At 36.6% G+C, this 18,956-nt stretch overlaps 1 protein-coding gene across 1 annotated transcript in view; it reads left to right on the top strand.

The window, feature by feature from the left end:
* LOC108709652 (autism susceptibility gene 2 protein homolog) overlaps positions 1 to 18,350 on the top strand; it is a 304,871-nt gene extending 286,521 nt beyond the window's left edge. Inside the window, exons 3-4 of the mRNA XM_041584124.1 lie at positions 13,668 to 13,763; positions 18,267 to 18,350. Of these exons, the coding sequence (XP_041440058.1) occupies positions 13,668 to 13,763; positions 18,267 to 18,338 (168 nt within the window). The 3' untranslated portion in view covers positions 18,339 to 18,350. The remainder of the gene's footprint in view (positions 1 to 13,667; positions 13,764 to 18,266) is intronic.
* The last annotated feature ends 606 nt before the right edge of the window (positions 18,351 to 18,956 follow it).

Here is an 18,956-nt window from a genome sequence, read left to right as displayed (position 1 = left end):
ATAGTTTACTTAACCGCTAGTATCCGAGGTTACCATGGTAATTTGAGAATGCATTACCACTGGGGAAAACTATACCTCCCAGAAATGTAATTTATCAACAGCTTATGTATGCTGAATGAGCAATCCAGTTAAGTAAGAACAAAATATCATCTTAAAGGTCAAAAGGAGAATGTTAAAAGAAAACATTGCACTCGGAATCTGTAAGTAAAAGACGAAAGATTCTTTCTAGTTTGATGGAATTACAGGAAACAGACAATTTTTCAAGAGCAGCCTCAGAAGCTCCAAATTACCCATAAAACTTTTACAGTCCTCCCTAAGTGGCCAGGAGTCATAAAACGTGCCTGAATGAGGGACTTGTTAATTTACTTGTTAAAGCAAATTAAAAATTTATAAGCACTTTTAGGTAAATGAGTTGTACTCTCATTGCAACCCCTATAAGAATCCTACGAGAAAAGAGTGGTTGCTTTCTAATATCACGGCAGAACAATAAAACGATTAAATTGCTGTAGGTTTATAACAGCCGCTGAGCCCTGCAGCTGTTGTCATCACTTACTATGGGTGAGCTACACAGAATTTCAGCCATATAGAAGCATGGAAAATATGAAGAAATGAGATTATAGGGTCAATGTATGAAACCTCAAATTCTTCTGTTTGAGTTTTTAAGGGGGAAATTTCAAATTTTTAAAGAAAAAAAACAGATTTTTTTTTTTTCGTGATTTATTATGTTCCAAAAAAAAATCCATATCTGAAAATGCTCCATCTAAAAACATTTAGAAGTCATGTTAAAATCAATGGCAGATGTCCCATTTATGATTGGAAGTTGTTTTTTGCCTTTATGATTTTCAAGGGTTTTGAGCTCTTTTGAAGCTGGTTTTTGTTCAAAGATCCAAAAAATGTGTGAAAAATGTTTTAAGTGACGTTTCCGGCACGTACAATTTTCATTCAGATTTTTTAGTAAATTAAGTCAAATCGAGGTTGAGAGGTCATATTTTTAATTTTAAAATAAAGAGAAACATTTGCATTTTAATACAAATCACCTTCCCTGAATTCCCTTAATTTTTCCATTGACATATGCATGTTTATCTAGTGGAGCATATCTTTAAAAAACTTCGACTTCGCCACTTCGCCACTTTAAACCTGCCGAATTGCTATGTTAGCCTATGGGGACTAGAAATCCTCTTAATTTTTACTCTGGAAAGAAAATGCTGAGGGCAACTGAGAAAATAACAACATGTCTAGTCCCATGTCAGATTCCAAAATGAAATATTAAAAAATCTGCTCTTTTAAAAAAATGGATTTCAATGCACAATTCTGACGGAGGAGTGCAATTAAACTGCATTTAAAAAACAACAAAAAAAACATGTTTTCCCATGACAGAGTACCTTTAATATAAACTGTTACAGTTGTATACTTATCACATTCAGTTTTTTAAACACAATAACATGTACAGCATAGAAATATAAACAACCTATTTTTGTAAAATAAAAGTTACCTCCCCTTTTTAGCAGTAAAGAGCACTTGCCAAACTTGCATTCCATTAAATACAAGTTTCTAATGTGCCTGTATGCCATTGTAAATGCCATTGATTTGTTTCACACACCATTCCATACTCAGTCTGTGGGCAATTGTGGATTTTATCTAATGTGAAATTTATCTATGTGTTTGTGGGTTCAGTTTCTCTTACATACATCGTACAAAAAATCTGTACTTCCAAAGCCATTTAATTCCAAATATTAAACATCTTTGCCGCTTGCATCATTATGAACTCAATTTTCTCAGTTGCTCCAAATTCAGATGATTAATATCTCTTAATCTGCTAATTGGTTTTAATCAGCACATCCCACTTGTATGTCTCGGAGCAATGGTCCTTCATCAAGAGATATAGACAATTTATCACTGCCCCTGGGGCAAGCAGCACATAATTGCTGGTAGATAAAGAGAAATGAATGTAGATTCCAATTGCAGGAACAAACATTGCAGAGATTAGAGTAAATATCAGAGCAGGCAATAATTACTAGTTTGCTGTATCAGTAGTTGTGAAAATTGCTAATAACACCGCAACTCTCTTAATGCTTTACAATATTGTAAGTAGGTTAATTTAGTACCAAAGACATTTGGTTGGAATTAGCCAGAAGTCTTTTGTAATGTTATTTTACTAATTAAAACAACAGTTGTGTGAATTTCAATAAATATCTTAGCTACATCCTTTCTGATTCTCTCTCAGTTTTTAGGGGTCATTAATGAAGTATGGTCGTGCTAAAATAGATCCGAACGTATCACTTAATGACATAATTTATTACTTAGATCCACTTCTATATTATTACACCTAGGGGCACATTTATCAAGGGTCGAATTTCGAGGGTTAATAAACCCTCGAATTCGACCGTCGAAGTTAAATCCTTCGTCTTTGAATATCGAATTAGAAGGATTTAGCGCAAATCATAGCCGGGGCAAGTTGGGCAGGCGCCCTAGGCAAGCCTGCCCGGCTGCTGCGCCGGCTGGTTGAGCGCTTCTGCGCATGCGCGAAAAAACGCTTCTGCGCATGCGCGAATTGACACATGCATACGCGCACAGATATGAACAAGTGGGCGTTCGGCAGAGAAGGGACCGAACTAGGGGTAGGAGTAAGTACCTAGGCACGTGCCTACTCTGCCTACCCCTAGTTCCGGCCCTGGATTCGAATTATTTTAAGCGATCGATCAAGTGATTTTTCTTCGATCAAAAAAAACTTGTGCTGAGGAAGGTCCCCATAGGCTAACATTGCACCTTGGTAGGTTTAAACTGCCGAAGTATGTAGTCAAAGTTTTTTTTAAAGAGACAGTACTGGCTGGCGAATGGCCGAATAGTCGAACAATTTTTAGTTCGAATCGTTCGAATTGAAGTCGAGGGTCGTAGTAGACTATTCAATGGTCGAAGTACCCAAAAAAAATACTTAGAAATTTGAAGTTTTTTTAATTCGAATCCTTCACTCGAGCTTAGTAAATGTGCCCCCTAGTGCCATTGCATCTGTCCTGTCTTATTTGCTAAGGGCAGAGACACGCTGCGATTCAGGGAGATTAGTAGCCCGGCAAAAAATCTCATCTTCTTTGGGGCGACTAGTCTCCCCGAACTGCCTCCTCTGACTTCCTGACGGCTAGAATGCAATTCGCCAGTGGGATGGCACTCAGAGCGCTTTGTTCTGAAGTCGTCTGAAGTTGCCTCACGAAGAAACTTCAGGCGATTTCAGAAATCGAAAGTGCCATCTCCGCCAGGCGACTAATCTCCCTAAATCGCAGCGTGTGTCTCTGCCCTCAAAGTTCTCAAGTTCACCTACTGACCCTGGGGAACTTTCAAGCTACCAAAACCCCAAACAAGGTGGTAATTAAATTGTCCCAATGGGGGTGGTTTCAATAAGCACAGCAGACTTGTGCCCAAACAATCATAATGTCAACTGAATGCCATTTTGGGATCTGGGAAATCAGTTTCTCTTTTCATGTCACCTGCTGTGTATAAAATCTGCTCAAACTCCAAAGCCATTCTTTACATGTAATTTCCCACAGTTTAAACATCCTGGAAAAATTCTATTGATCTTTAAGTAAGACATATTTATTTCATTGCTTTCCCCAGTTTCCTTTTTATGTTCGGGCTCACATACAATTATAAACCCATCACAGATAGGAGAAAGTTTTTTAATTAGGGACAGGGACGCAATATAACACACGTATACTGTACATCAAAGCTACAATGCAAATTTTTGTTGCGTTGTGTGAATGGTTTTAGCCCTCACTAGCAAATATCATGCTGACTGCTGATTGAAAACAGTTGTTAATTCTCTACTTCACTAAATTCAGAGTGGAAAAATGTCCCTTAATAAAGAACAGATTGAGGGGAACCAAGACCTTACTGTGTTGAAATTAATGGCAGATGCATATACTGGTAGTTAAAATGTTTCATTAGATGTTAATATCTTGCTGTGTTTTTAATTGTTCAGAAATTAGCCTCCAGAATATTAAAACCATCTGTTTGTTATCGTGATGAAACAGAATACTTAAATAGTTATTAATTTGTTTCTTTTTTCTTGTCTGCACATCTTTGATCTGCTGAGATTATTTTCATATGATGGAGATGGAAATTAATTTTATGGATGCATGTGCCTAGAATGATATCAGTTGCCATTGTTACATTCTTTTAACATATGAATGTGATGCAACATTTTTAGTAATAGTCCTTGACCAAGCAGTGGTTAGGTTTGTGGACGATGTGCATCAGCTTGTATATTGAATTATTCATATTTGTATGAAGGACCTACTGAATGATAAGATGGAACAGATTTTCATTGAGCATTAAGCTTAAGCAATGCAACATACCACAGCCTTTATCTGTTTGAGCTCACAATTTTCCTCTGAAACACATTTCAGAAATATGGCCACATTAACAAATGCTTTATTTGTACCTGATGAGTTAAGCCAGGTTCAAAGAACCTTATTATTGTCTATTCTGCCTGTTTTACAAAAAAATAAATGAATAAATAAAACGTTAAACTTCTCACATACAGTAAGCATCAATCGGAGTCCTGGTGCAGTTCAGCATTTTCATTGTGATTGAAAATACAAATGGGCAAATAACTTTGAGTGGCTTTAAAATATACCAACTGCAAACTGCATCATCTCTTTAGCGGCTGTAAAGTAGAAGTGTTATGAATTTGCAAAAGAAACATTTTATATGCAACATTACTTTTTTCCCCCTCAACTTTTCAGTTACTTTATTTTAATGCAGGAATCTAAAACATATTCATGGGAGCTTCTGGAAATTATTGTAGCATTTAGTATATATACAGTGTATATACATATACAGATGAAGCCACTTGGATTTGTGAGTTAAATGCGTCATGACTCATGGTTAATTGAAGAAACTGGGTTATCTAAAGTCATCTTAACTCATTTAATGCATTTAACCTTTTCATTAGCATACCAAAGCACCATTGTTCACAATGGTGAATGCTTTAATTAGATGGGATGTTGTGACACAGTTTTCTGTGTTAAATGAGATAAATGGGATATCTGTGTTTAGTTATTCTGTGTCAAACAGACAAACCAAAGTGGCTGCATCTGTATATACACACACTTTTTAATACATGTCCAAGGCAATCCCGCTTTAAAAAAAGAAAAGTCGCCAGCATTTTTTTTACAACTTTAATGCATTTCCGGCATACAGGATATGATGTCACTGACATAGGAAGATGTAGCTTCATTCTCTCAGTTCGTCTGGTCTGGTCTAATGCCTGTTAGTGAATCTGTGATGTCCCTGCAGATGGGATTTCTGGCAAATTGTTGCTAGCGTCAGCTACTTTGCCCTTTAGTGAATCTGCCCCATTGAGTTAAATGATTCAGATCCAGTGGGCCATTGCCGGTCTAAATGTAGTCCAACAATAAATCTTGCTTCTTGGAACACACCTCAAAACTAAACTCATGAAGACTGTTCTCTATCAGAAATGTATTAACACAGGATTAAGCTCTCAGTGCTTAAGTAATTTGTTTTTCTACTATTTTGTTTTGAGGTTGAACTAATCTGCATTGCAGTGTTGATGTCCAAATCTATGGAGGGTTGCAGTCACGTTGCGTTAAGTGGGGAAGTTAGTCTGGTAGAACTATTCTTCATCTTCAGATGATTGGGCTGTTGTCTCTTCCTGTTTGATGACGGTATCTTTGAATCTGATGTTGGAAGACTGAGATCTTGCAATTAGCTTAAATAGGATATGTTATGTTTCCTCAGCATCTGGGTTGTTGGGGTGAAGCTCTCTCCTCTTATACAACATAACTGGAGAGATATCATTAAAGATTTGTACTTTCTGTCCTTGATGATAAAAATGTCACATGTTCCAGATTTTGCCTATGATGCTCTTTTTACTCGAAATAGTGTAAACAGACAATAATATCTCTTGGTGTAGTTACGTTAGGCGGTCTAGCTCCCAGGGCTCTATGGGCTGTATCGAAGAGCCTGGCCTCTACTGGGAGATCTGGAATAATGGCAGAAAAGAGGGAGCACAGGAAAAATGTGATATCTTGTGAAAGGACAGATCCCTTGCACCCTTAAATTCTGCCACCTGGATCTATTTTCCAGATCCTCAGTGTCTGTAGTAGTAGAGAAAGAAAGTTCATCGTGTAGAGTTAAGTATTCCTCCTCTTCTTGGTTATATCTAATCATGAGTTTGTCTACCTTGTTTTCAATCTGATCAGTCCTCTCTCCCAGATTTGGATTATCATGTTGTATGTCTTTAAGAGCCAAATGAATAGTGTCAGTAATGGAGCTTGTCAGCTTTTCATGTAATTCTGCTAGCTGCTAGGAAAGTACCTGAACAGTTGCAACATCAGGCATTTGTACTGCTTGTAAATAGGTAGATTTGTATACTCTTTGGGTTATAATCTCACCCAGAGCTGTTGAGGAGGAGATGAAGCTGCGTGAGCCAGTCCCGGAAAGCTGGGTGGTGAAGAGTCAAGAGGAGCGTCAATGTCCAACTCCTCTGCGCAATCTTGGGAATGTTGCTGATGAGCTGGTGTCTTCTGCAAATATGGGAACATTGTGCCTGCGTGGTCTTTTGTCCGGCGTTTCCCCATTTCATTGTGCTTTCCTCTGCTACTTGCGCGATGAGTGCAGAATGGGGGTATAGAAGCTAAAATCGGACTGTTTGTCCCCTATAGACAAGAGCTCCCTTCTTGTGCATCCGCTTCACGTCATGGCATGCATGCACCCTCAGAAGTTTTTTTTTTGCTTTTATGGCGGGAGGGGTCACCAGTGCAATATTTTAACTTTTATGAGTTGCTCCCTGACCACCAACTTTTTTTTTTTAAACCTGTAAGGGGGACTGGCCACCAATGTGTTTTTACCGCTCATGTTTGTGTGGCTTTTTAACTGTTGTGTGGGGGTGTGTGGGGTCTAGGGGGTTAGTTGTTCACTATTTCCAGATGTTACAGTTATTTCTGAAAAAAATATTTGCATCTGCATCATTAAACGAATAGTAACATGAAATATCAAATGTTGTGGGACAATGAAATATGCAGGGCCATTGCACACGAATGCCCAATGTTTTTTTGAACCTAAAGTACATGGTGATGTCCTCATAGATTAGAGGATGGTTCCTGAGATGTTTTATACTGGTCCATACTGTTTCTGAGTGAAAAAACAGCTAACAAACTTTCTTTTTTAACACATATTATACTGTATATAAGATGATCAGTTTACAGACTTGTGCATCTCTTTCTCTCTCTCTTAAGGTTGCCACCTTTTCCGGAAAAAAATACCGGCCTTCCGATATATTTATCTTTTTTCCCTATTAATAACATTGGGATCAACCATCATTTTAACTGGCCAGGCCGGTAAAATACCGGCCAGGTGGCAACCCTACTCTCTCTCTATGTTCTTGTAAATTTGATATTGAGGATATTCAGGATTATAATATAAAAAACTGCACTGTGGATGAAAACAAGCATGTGCTAAGCATACTATGGAGTTAATAATGACTTTTCTAATTATGCTCAAATTGAGTTAATTTAATTTCCATTGCCTCGAGAAATTATGTTGATAATTAGTATCAATTAGCATGAATTACTCAGCTATTTATTGGTATTTTAGATAACAAACAGAGAGCTATATAAGCAAATGTGAACCCAAGAAGGCTATGCAATATACATGCATTAAAGGGAAACTATATATCCACCACCACAATACCCAATTATGTTAATTGCATTAAGACTTATTAATGACTAATAAAACATTTACAATGTACAGCAGCCCACAGGCTTATGATATAAGAAATCACAAAGGGAGATACTTTTTGCTAACTTACATTTATATGGTATGTAATATACTGAAAATCATTGGTTTAATAAAGCCCAATGAATGAAAACGTTTGTGGCGATGTTGAGGGGAGCAAAGTTGCTACTGAAGAACTGAAGTAACAGTCAAAAATGTATTTAAGTAATAACAACTGTCAGAAAATCTATTATTTCAGTAGTATTTCAACAAGTTGAATGACATCAATGATTGTTTCGCCTTCTTCATCTTCATTCTCTTACAAAGGAATAGTATTTTGCCAGCTCTGAGCTGGAGAAAACATTCTGATATGGTTAAAGTGGATACTTTAGTGTAAATGGAACAAAAAAGGTTGATGTAGCTTTTGCATTAAACATTTCCATTGCATCTATTGTTACATATAAAAAAACAAGTTTAAATAAAGGCACATGTCCATCACGTTAACTTTTTGGGGCAATCCTTCCTAACTCCATAAGGGCAAATATATCGTTTTTAATTTTGTGAATACTGTAGATGAAGTTGTTTTTAATAAGCTTTTGCATAATTTTAGAAAAGGAAGGGAAACTTTGAAACGTGCATATTATAAATAACATATTTGAGTATAAGTAGCATATTATAACTCTTTAATTGGCAGAGAATATGTGCTTACTTTCAGAATGATTGCTCTACATCTTTCTCTTTAGGCTTTTATGTCCACAGAAACAGTATACCTCAAGTGAAAGTACTGTTCAATTTTTACCCTAAAGGTGCCACAGTCTACTTGCATAATACTTTGTCTATCACATAGGTGTTCTCCCGTGGACTTTAGAATAGAATTCAGAAGGAACCTAATCCAATCACAAGGTTTGCTCTCTTCTTCATAGGGAAGCTGGTGATGTCATCCCCAATTTCTGTTCCAATTCTTCTACAGAGTTCTCTGTGGGGAAATGGAGAGGGCCCTCACCTATGAGTTTTTCAGAAAATACATCCTGCGCGACTTCTAACTGAGCTAGTAAAAGAAAAAAAAACCCATTGGAAGCCATATTCAATTTCCTTCATTAAGGCAAAATGTAATTTCTGATCAGTCAATTAAGTCAGTCAACATTGTCAATTTAATAATTAGGGGGCACATTAACTAAGCTCGAGTGAAGGATTAGAATGATAAATACTTCGACCATCGAATTGGCTACTTTGACCTTCGACTACGACTTTGACTTCGAATCGAATGATTCAAACTAAAAATCATTCGACTATTCAACCATTCGATAGACGAAGAAGTACTGTCTCTTTAAAAAAAACTTCGACCAACTTCTTCGCCCCCTAAAACCTACCGAGTACTAATGTTAGCCTATGGGGAAGGTCCCCATAAGCTTTCCTTGATTTTTTTGATCAAAGAAAAATCATTCGATCGATGGATTAAAATCCTTCGAATCATTCGATTCGAAGGATTTAATTTTGCGATCGTATGATTTTTCCTTCGATAGTTTGATCTAACGAATTGCGGTAAATCCTTCGACTTCGATATTCAAAGTCAAAGGATTTAACTTCGATGGTTGAATATCGAGGGTTAATTAACCCTCGATGTTCGACCCATAGTAAATGTGCCCCTAGATGTTCTAACAATCAAATCAACCTTTCTAAAAATGATCAAATATATCTGCCAATATAGTAATTTCAAACTGGTGGGATTTTTTAAGTATCAATGTTTGTCTGCATCTGTGATCACTTCTGTAATGGTCATGCTATTTGCTCTGGTATTGTGAGGCAGCAGGATTTACAGAAAAGGTATCACTTTTGTGTATTGACTCCAATGACCCACAAGTTATTTAGAATAACATGATTTTAGAACTTATGGTTGTGATAATAAAAAGTTGCCAAATATAATTCATGGCTTTGTACAAAACACTTTTTTGCAAACTTCTGTTCCAGTTAGGAATATTTTTATTCTTATTCTCATTATTCTCATTATTATCTTTTTGGTGTTACTAGCCCTATAAAAAATGCTGTCTGCAGGGGTTTTCAAAGTATTTTAACCCATAAAGATAATAACAGCCAGATAAGTTTTGCAAAGTATTAATCTGACTTGGGTCTTGACATTAAAGCCAAATAAAATTCTGGACTATTAACAATGGAATCTTTTTTGTATACTTACAATTTTGTATACTTACAATAACTACTTTGACAAACTTAAGCATATTCACAGGCAGACATTGTTTCAAGTTTGTCAGGTTTATTGGTTCTGCCAAGGTTCTAATGTTAGAAGCTTCATTTCTGGTGACAGATATTCTCCTACTGTCATGAGGCAGAGAAACTGTGGAGAAGTAAATGAAATGATAATTTTGTAAGCTTGGATTTTGAGCAGAACATTCATGCATTTTTAATAAAAATCTATTTTGACATTTGTAATTTTGCAATTCCCTAGGGTAACTTCTCCAAGTGGAAGAAACTATTCCTGCAAAAAAAATCTGAAAGCTTATAGTTATTATGCCAGGTTCTTTCAGCCAAACCTGAAAAACCCCAAATTAAATCAAGAAAAATATTACTACTGTATAGATCAGTGGTGGGCAATAGGAGACTATCATATTGCATGCAGCAAACATATGGATAAACCTCAGTTCCTGCCACAGTTGAACTAGTAAATCAGCTCACTCTGGGGTTGATTAACAAATATATATAAGGATCGTTAAAATATTGTAGTTACTAAAACTGTCCAACCTGCTTATATTTTACAATGAATAATAATAGTAAAGGAAATGTTGGCACAGAAGAATTAGAAATTAGAAAGTATTAAAAAGTAGGTCGGTATTTCCATTGATGTCTTTTATTTCACCATAGTTTGCACTATCATTTTTTTGTTCTTTTGTTATAAAGCTGTGTAGTCACGCATAAAAGTTTTGCATCAAAAACTGGGTAAATAGAAACTTACACAGTTAGTAATTATTGCCTAAGCAACTTGCTTTGTTTAGTCCACTTTTACATGTAGCTTTGGCAACTTGGTTCCATTTCATTTGATGGGAGTTTGTAAAATAATTGCGTAAGTTCGAGAGTTATGATGGCATGCACACTTGCATACATAGGTGCAAGGGCCTTTTACAATCAAAGAAATGTGTCAATCTTTTATACTTCAAAGCTTTGTAAATTGACATTTAATTTTATACCAATGTTTGTACTTTTTGGTGTAAATTACCAGTCCATGCTTATGAATAGGTCCCTTAGGGTTTATTTGTATTATGGGGATCTATAACAAATGATATAGAAGCAGGGAAATAAAGTTTAATAAATTAACATATTCAAATACAAGGGGGCAGATCTACTAAAGGGCTAAGTGGCTGTCGCTAGTGAAAATTCATCAGAAATCCCATCCATAGGCCCATTGCCAATTTTCTAACAGGCATAGAGGATAATTCGCTATTGAAAGAGGCCGTCGCTAGTGAAGTTTTGCAAGGTAGAAATGAACGCTTGCAAAAGCTCTCTATGATATGCTCACGCTGACAAACACTAGGGAAACTTCGCCAGCATTTGACTACGAGACACAACTTCACATTTTAGTGAATTATCAATTTTAGATTTTTTTGGAATTTTAGTAAAGTGGCAGAGCCTTCACTTGCAAAAATTCACCCTTTAGAGAATTTGCCCCAAGGCTGGAAAATCTTACACATAAATTTTGGAACAAATCCCCATACAGCCACTCATCCCTCATTCAAGCCACTTGGATTTGTGTGTTGAATGCGTCATGACTCGGGATAAACTCATTTAATGCATTTAACCTTTTCATTAGTATACCAAAGTACCATTGTTCACAAACAGTGAACTCTTTAATTAGATGGGATGCTGTGACACAATTTTCTGTGTTAAATGAGATAAGTGGTTTCAATGTGTTTAGATATTCTATGAAGTGCCTTCATCTGAACATCTACAAAACAAAAACATTTTCAAATGAGTTTTATTCTCTGGCACAATAAACTTCATGGAATGTTGGTGTCTTACACATTGCTTTATTTTTCTTATTTGCATACCAGTTTCCCCATGATTAACAGTTTGTCTTGCATACATGCTGACAGACATGGTTAATGAAAGATGCTATTTGGCTCATTTATGATGGTGGGGCTGGTAGGAAGGTTATGCAAGACTCTTTTGTGTCCACTGTGAACAACCTGATATTTGTACTTTCCCAAGCAGTACTCTGCATAGTTTCTGACACAAGGCGCAGTTTGTGTGCGACATAAGCAGGGACACAAGTAATACATTTGAGTGCATAGGCTCTAAGGGGTACATTTGTATTTTAGCACTCTCTCTCTTCTTACAATAAATTAGCCCTTAAGTCCCTTCCATTCAACGTTCATGACTTTTGTTTCTTTTTAACCGATAGCAATAATCTATGGTGGGTTAACATAATATTGCATATTAAATAATTATATTCAAAGATGCCCCCTGTGCATTTCTTAATGGCAGGATTGGCATATGGGTTTGATGGGACAAAGATTTACTTCTACTGCTTGGGTCAAGTGAGGAAGCAGTTGCACAGTGACTACAAGTCTGTTGTGAGATTAAACATAAATAGAAGATGGAGAGGGGTAGTCAGCTAATCAGCACTGAATTCTCACTCTTCAACTCAAGTTAAGTTCTCTGTGGAATGTTTGCAGTAGTAACAGCTGGTGCTTTTTGAAAATTGAATAAACACACAATAAAATGGGTTATTGCATTCATACTGCTTTGTTCATTCTCTCTGTCATGTTTAAATCTGTACAGTAGCATTCATACAATGCATGCCTTCTTTTACAATGATAATTTCATCGTGAATGGTTTTAATAAATAATTGTAATATATTGTCAGCTGAATATTGACTGTCCATTGTATACATATTCTATTTTCAATATTTACCAAACAGTGAAAAGTGAAAGATATTTACAAACATTTACAAACATTTACAAAGTGAAAGACAGGGTGCAAAGTGCAAGAAATGGCCACAATTAACATTTTTTGCACTTTGAACATCGCCTCTGTTCTTTTCTAGTTGAATGGCCACAGGTCTATGTGCTCCTTTTCAAAACCCAGAAACCTGCAGCCACTCCCATAAAAACAGAAAATGCTAACTGCACCAGTACTAATGAAGACACCATTCAATAAGATTGATGCATATGAGGTCAGAGCAAGACATGCCAGGAACCATACACCATAATCATTCAAAATTTGCAGTGGAACCAACAAAGTAGCATTTATTGGTTACACATATGAAAGCAAACATCTGATTCCTTAATAGCAGTTTCAGTAAAAGAAAAGATCAGCACTATTGAAACAGCCATAATCCACCATTTTTGTGTATAGAATGGGTTATGTCACATTAAGTCAGACATTTTAATGAACTCCTGGTCTATGGGGTTACTTTTTGGATCAGTAATGGGGAAAAAAAGAAACCATTTAATAGGAGCTTCATTTTTATTATCCCCTACCATAGTTTTCCTGGACCCACCCTCTCCTGAGTGCCTTTTGCAAATCCCAGCAAGTGACTTTTCATTCAAATACAATGGTGAGTGTTTTTCAGGTGCGAAAAAGTGCTTGATCTGCACATCCACATGGTTAAACACAAAGTTTTTCCCATGATAGAAACTGTACATGTAACACTAGCCTAAACCTTCACCTTCAATCATTGCAGATGTCAAACCTGGATAGGGCCATCCGAGTAACACTTGAGGAATTGGCTGGTGCCTTGGTTAAATTAAATTTACAAGCATAAAATCACTCATATGACAATGGCCATCTGTAGGATGCATGTCCATTGTACCTGTGCTTATTGTCATTTGTGACATGCAACATAAAGTACAGTATATGTACGTGAAGTAACAAACTGAAGGAAAGTAGAAGGGAATATTATTTATAGTTTTATTTTTTTTACTTTATAGCTCAAACCGAGACAGAATAGTTGCAGCGACAGTGAGAACCATATGAAGGAATCAAAGCCTTCTAAGAAAAATGCTTCTCGGGAGAGACTAAGTGATGTAAGTATACCAAATATAAATAAGAATTAATGTACTGTATGTTTGTGTGTTTGTCCAAGTTTAGCTTCCCATAGCTGGACTATATACAAAGACTGCAAATGCCACTGTTCCACAGTCTTTTCTACAGGAGTATAATAAAATAATATGGAAGTTTCCACTCATATTAATACATTGTAATATGTAAAGAATCAGTGGTGTGTCATGGACAATACAATCATAGTTTATTGCCTATTTAAAAGGAAAAAATAACAATAATCTCTACTTATAAAGAGCTATATTTTGACTTTAAAGCAGGCAGCTAAGTAAGTACACAAATGCGAGTTAGAGAAAAATATTATGATTATCCATTTTGAAGGATGTCAGATGTCTTGTCCATGTACAAAGAAATATCTTTCAACTATTCATTCTCTTATCTACTGTTTTTGAGGTGCGTGGAAGCTAAGACTTGGTATGTTGACAGCCTAATATCTTTTTCACGTTAATGAGATCCATGCTGGAGAATGGCAGCTCACAAATGTTAGCAGATAACACAAGTAAAACAGGCAACTCATTGAGAGTACTTTTAGAGATGGTAGAACTCTGTTAATGCTCAATACTTTCCAGGTCCCTATTGAGGGAAACACAAAGATTTTGAGCCTTTGATCAAAGTAGATGAGGTAAAAAAAGTACAACTTTAATAAACACTCAGCACAATATATTCTGCTTACAGCAACCACATTCTAAGTAAAGAGCAAGTCTGATTAGAAACAAACTTGTCATCTGGAAAGCTGTTAGTGACAAGCCTACTCCTGTAGAGATGAATCAGATATGTGAAGTATCTTACACTCTTCACCAAGTTTCATACATGGTTGCCTTTTAAATATAGGAAAAAGTAGAACAACAAAAGAAATGTATTTCTATCAATATGCCAGTACAAGGCCTTTAAAATATGTCTGTAAATGTTTATGGGCCACTGAAAACATTAATTTATAAATGTACACCAATATTATTATTGTGGTAAATACAAGGCTCAATGTACATAGGAGATGCTTAGAGACCCCAAAATGATTAGGGATACACATTTCATAGCATATATTTCTCCTACCAAAATAAATACTGCCTGCTTTATGGGGCAAAAACAGCAAATAAGTAATTGAACCCCAGAAAACCATCTATTTTTCAGAAAGTAAGCATTCTTACGAATCCAAAATGGATAAATGCTTCTTTCTATGGCAAACTAACAAACTGCAAGGCCATGCTAAACATACTGGTTTTTATGAAATATTTTGAAAATCATCACAAAGCTTTCATTTTACCCTATTGTATACCCCAGATTTGGCAAGATAACATCTAAAAATATCCTAAATAAGCACATTAGGGGTCTACTGAACACTTTGATGCCCAGTATGCACAGATTTACCAAAACTATGTGATGTACAGACCACACCAAATATATTGCAGACAAAATTTACATGGGCAAAAACAAGTAACAAAGAACAAGGTTGAATGCAATAAAATCACTAAAATCATCTAGGGGGCACATTTACTTAGCTCGAGTGGATTAGAATGAAAAATACTTCAAATTTCGAAGGTTTTTTTTTGGCTACTTCGACCATCGAATTGGCTACTTCGACCTTCAGCTGCGACTTCGACTTCAAACGATTCAAACTAAAAATTAAAAACTATTCGGCCATTTGATAGTCGAAGTACTGTCTCTTTAAAAAAAACTTCAACTACCTACTTCGCCATCTAAAACCTACTGAGCACCAATGTTAGCCTATGGGGACCTTCCCCATAGGCTTTCTAAATAATTTCTGATCGAAGGAAAATCGTTAGATCGATAGATTAAAATCCTTCGAACCGTTCGATTCAAAGGATTTAATCGTTCGAACGATTTTTCCTTCAATCGTTCAATTGAACGAAATGCGGTAAGTCCTTTGACTTTGATATTCAAAGTCGAAGGATTTTACTTCGAAGGTCGAATACCGAGGGTTAATTAACCCTCGATATTCGACCCATAGTAAATGTGCCCCCTAGTGTAATCAGCAGTCAGAATCACGATCTGATTATTTTGGGTTGGCCAAATAATTTTTACAGACAGAAATAAGTGAACAACATCTACATAGAGCTGAAAATTTTATAAAATGGCTAAAAATGCACCAAAATCACCAAAATTGTAAATAATCACCAAAATAACATACAAAAGGTAATGCACCATGTGGTTAGCGAATATACTATTCGCAATGGCCATGCAACTTTTTTTTTCAAGCAAAACAAGAAAAATTTCACAATACAGTAAAAAAAAGCTCCAAAACTGTGTATGTGTGTGTACACTTGCCAAATTTTATGTTGCATTCATATGTGTGTGTGTGCAAGTGTGTGTGTGCTGTGAATGTGTAAAAATGCCCCTGATCCCCCAAAAATGTATGTGAGTGTGTGTAAGTGTAAATATAAGTGTGTGTAGCAGCACTTAGTTATTGAAACAGGCAGGTAGGCAGGCTGGAGGTACAGGACGAACACTGGAGCATGAGGGGCTGCACCAGCAATAATGGGATCCGCTGGGGGAGGGTGATTATGGAAGAAGAGGAAGTGCTGCCCGCAACAGACAGGTAGTTGGCACATGCTACTCTCTAGGGAACTCTGGGCGATCACAGCCAAGGGCCCACTTGTTCCCAGATTCTGCTCATTGCTTGGGGGTGGGGGAACAAGTGAAGGTGCTGCTTTACAAGCTGATTCTCCACTCCCAAGCCAGGAAGTGCTGCAGAACGTTGACTTTCTGTGGCACTGAGAGCATTTTTATCCATAGAACTTAGTTTCTACATTGTGTGGCCCTTAAAGGGTTAAAATGTATGCCATTCTAAAGAGAGAAAAAAACAGACACATACCTTGCTGATGGATTTCCTTTTGTTTTTTTAAAGGTGTTGCTCATCTACATGGTAGTAGCAGAATGACAGTCAGCCTATACTTAAGGAGGTTGATAGACTTTTGTTTTGTAAGTCTAGCTTCTTAAATGCTTTGTTGCTTTATGTTAATTCCATGGCAGTGCAATCAAATTCATGTTGTAATTAAAGCTGTCAGTTGGAAGGCAAGCCAATTGCCGAGAAAACACAGCATAACAAATGAAGTGAAATGATTCTGCATGTAGCTATACGATGCTTCACCGGGCATGAAATTAAATAAGTAATTTGATGTTGACATCAGAAATTGAAATGATACCCACTGTTCCCTCGTTCACTCAGCCCTGCATAAACAAAAGTCAGGACAAATATGTATAACAAAGTCCCTGTGCCACCCAGATCTCCATTGTAATACATATTTACATGTTGGAGACTTGACATTTCAGAGGATAAAGGATATATATTTTTTATTTTTTTCCTAGGAAATAGTTAATTTAATTCATTTTCCCTTGTTCTATATCTGATTGTTCATATATACTGTATGGAGCTACATTGTGTGGAGCTACAATGAATGGATATGGAACAAAATGTGACAGTATCCACTCGGTGTAGCTCCACACAGGCCAATGCCTGTCAATGGAGCTACAGAAAGGAACACATGACAGCAGATCACCCTATGACATCACCAGCCCGCCCTATGATATCACCAGCCTGCCCACCTGCCTGGACCATGCAGCAGCAAAAGGTGGCAACACTATCCCATCCTCAGGTATTAAATTTGCGTGGTATAGAAATTGAAGTGGAGTCTTTTAGAACCACATCCACCAACCAGAAGGTTGTGTGAATGCATACGATCTGTAGTGACTTCTGAATATCTTGGATAATATCTAGATAACTCATCTCATTTAGGATTTGGACTATTCTTAGTAATTCCATCTACAGGTTTTAATAACAGAATGTTATGTTCAATTTTAAAAACTATAACACAAAATGCTGGTAATATATAAGGATGCATGTTATCTAACACCACCCCTACAAACAGATGGCACGTCTTCACAGAAGTACACAAATATTGGTAGTGTCAATATTGCCATTTAATGTCATGCTATAAATATTTTTTAAAACATGCATCGTTCTTTGCAAACCTTCAGTAGATCATTGGGCAAGCTGGCTATTATTATTGTTAACTTTATTTCTTTCTGCATCCAGAACAACTTCCTTGTCTGATGCTCGGATGTTCTGTTTTCTCTTTTGCCATTGTCTGGCCGCATTTTGGAGTAAGTTGGGATCAGGGCAGTGGATGTCACAAAGGCAAGGAGACAGTTTGATGAGTGTCTGCTTAGTCTCATTGGAGGGCGAAATGCCATCATTACCCAGCTGCCTGTCAAATAAATTGCCAATTATGGTTGAAGCAAAAGCTTGGAATTCAAAACATAATATGTCGCAATCCCCAAATCAATAGGAGATTTAAAGAAAGAGGGAATAACATACAGTAAAGGAAGCAATGATGTGCAGTTTGGTTGACAATACAATTGTGGATTAGTATGGAAAGTGACACCAATGTAGTGCCCATTGTGATGTGTTCAGACCAATTGCTGATTTTCCAACCCCCTGTCTTTTCTTACAGAGTTCAGCTCCTTCCAGTTTGGGAACAGGATATTTTGTAAGTACAGATCAACTTTCAACACCATACTTCTAAGGTCAATGCCTGGCTAATGATAGTAATTAGGTCAGAACTGGCTAAAGCTCTGTGCTACTTCAGAATGTCATGCACAACCCAAGTTATGGATATGACCAAGTTCTTGTGGTATTCCAAATGAAATGTCATCCCTCAAACATTCCTGAAGTGTTAAGCATTAAGGTAACACATAAATATGGGGATGTGCAGTGGCTCACACTGTGGGAGGGATCCATGTATGATTGACAGTAGGCTTAAAATCAGCTTTTGCACCTTTTCCTTACAGCGGCCATTTTTTTCCTGCTGGTACAATGCCAATATGAATTCCATATACCCATCCTGTTTCATGCTGTATACATGGCTGCCTGTTTACCTTTCAGAAAAAAAAGAGTCTCTCGTTTATTTGAAAATTTTAAGTTGGCTGTATCAGGTTTATATTTGTCACCACGGGCATATTCCCACAGATTTCTGTCATGTTTCTATAATGAACTCTTCATTTACAATTGTATTTCCATGACAATCACTTTCTGATTGTGAAACTGCATATTTAATATAAAGTAACCATCTTCTCTGTCAATTGTGTTTAATACTTTTCTATTACATAGAGATATCTTGGAAAAAAGATGGACATATTTAAAT

This window comes from Xenopus laevis, chromosome 2S, assembly GCF_017654675.1.
Source record: "Xenopus laevis strain J_2021 chromosome 2S, Xenopus_laevis_v10.1, whole genome shotgun sequence".
Lineage (NCBI taxonomy): Eukaryota > Metazoa > Chordata > Amphibia > Anura > Pipidae > Xenopus > Xenopus laevis.
Note: the sequence above shows the minus strand (reverse complement) of the source record. Positions and strands in the feature narration are given on the sequence as shown.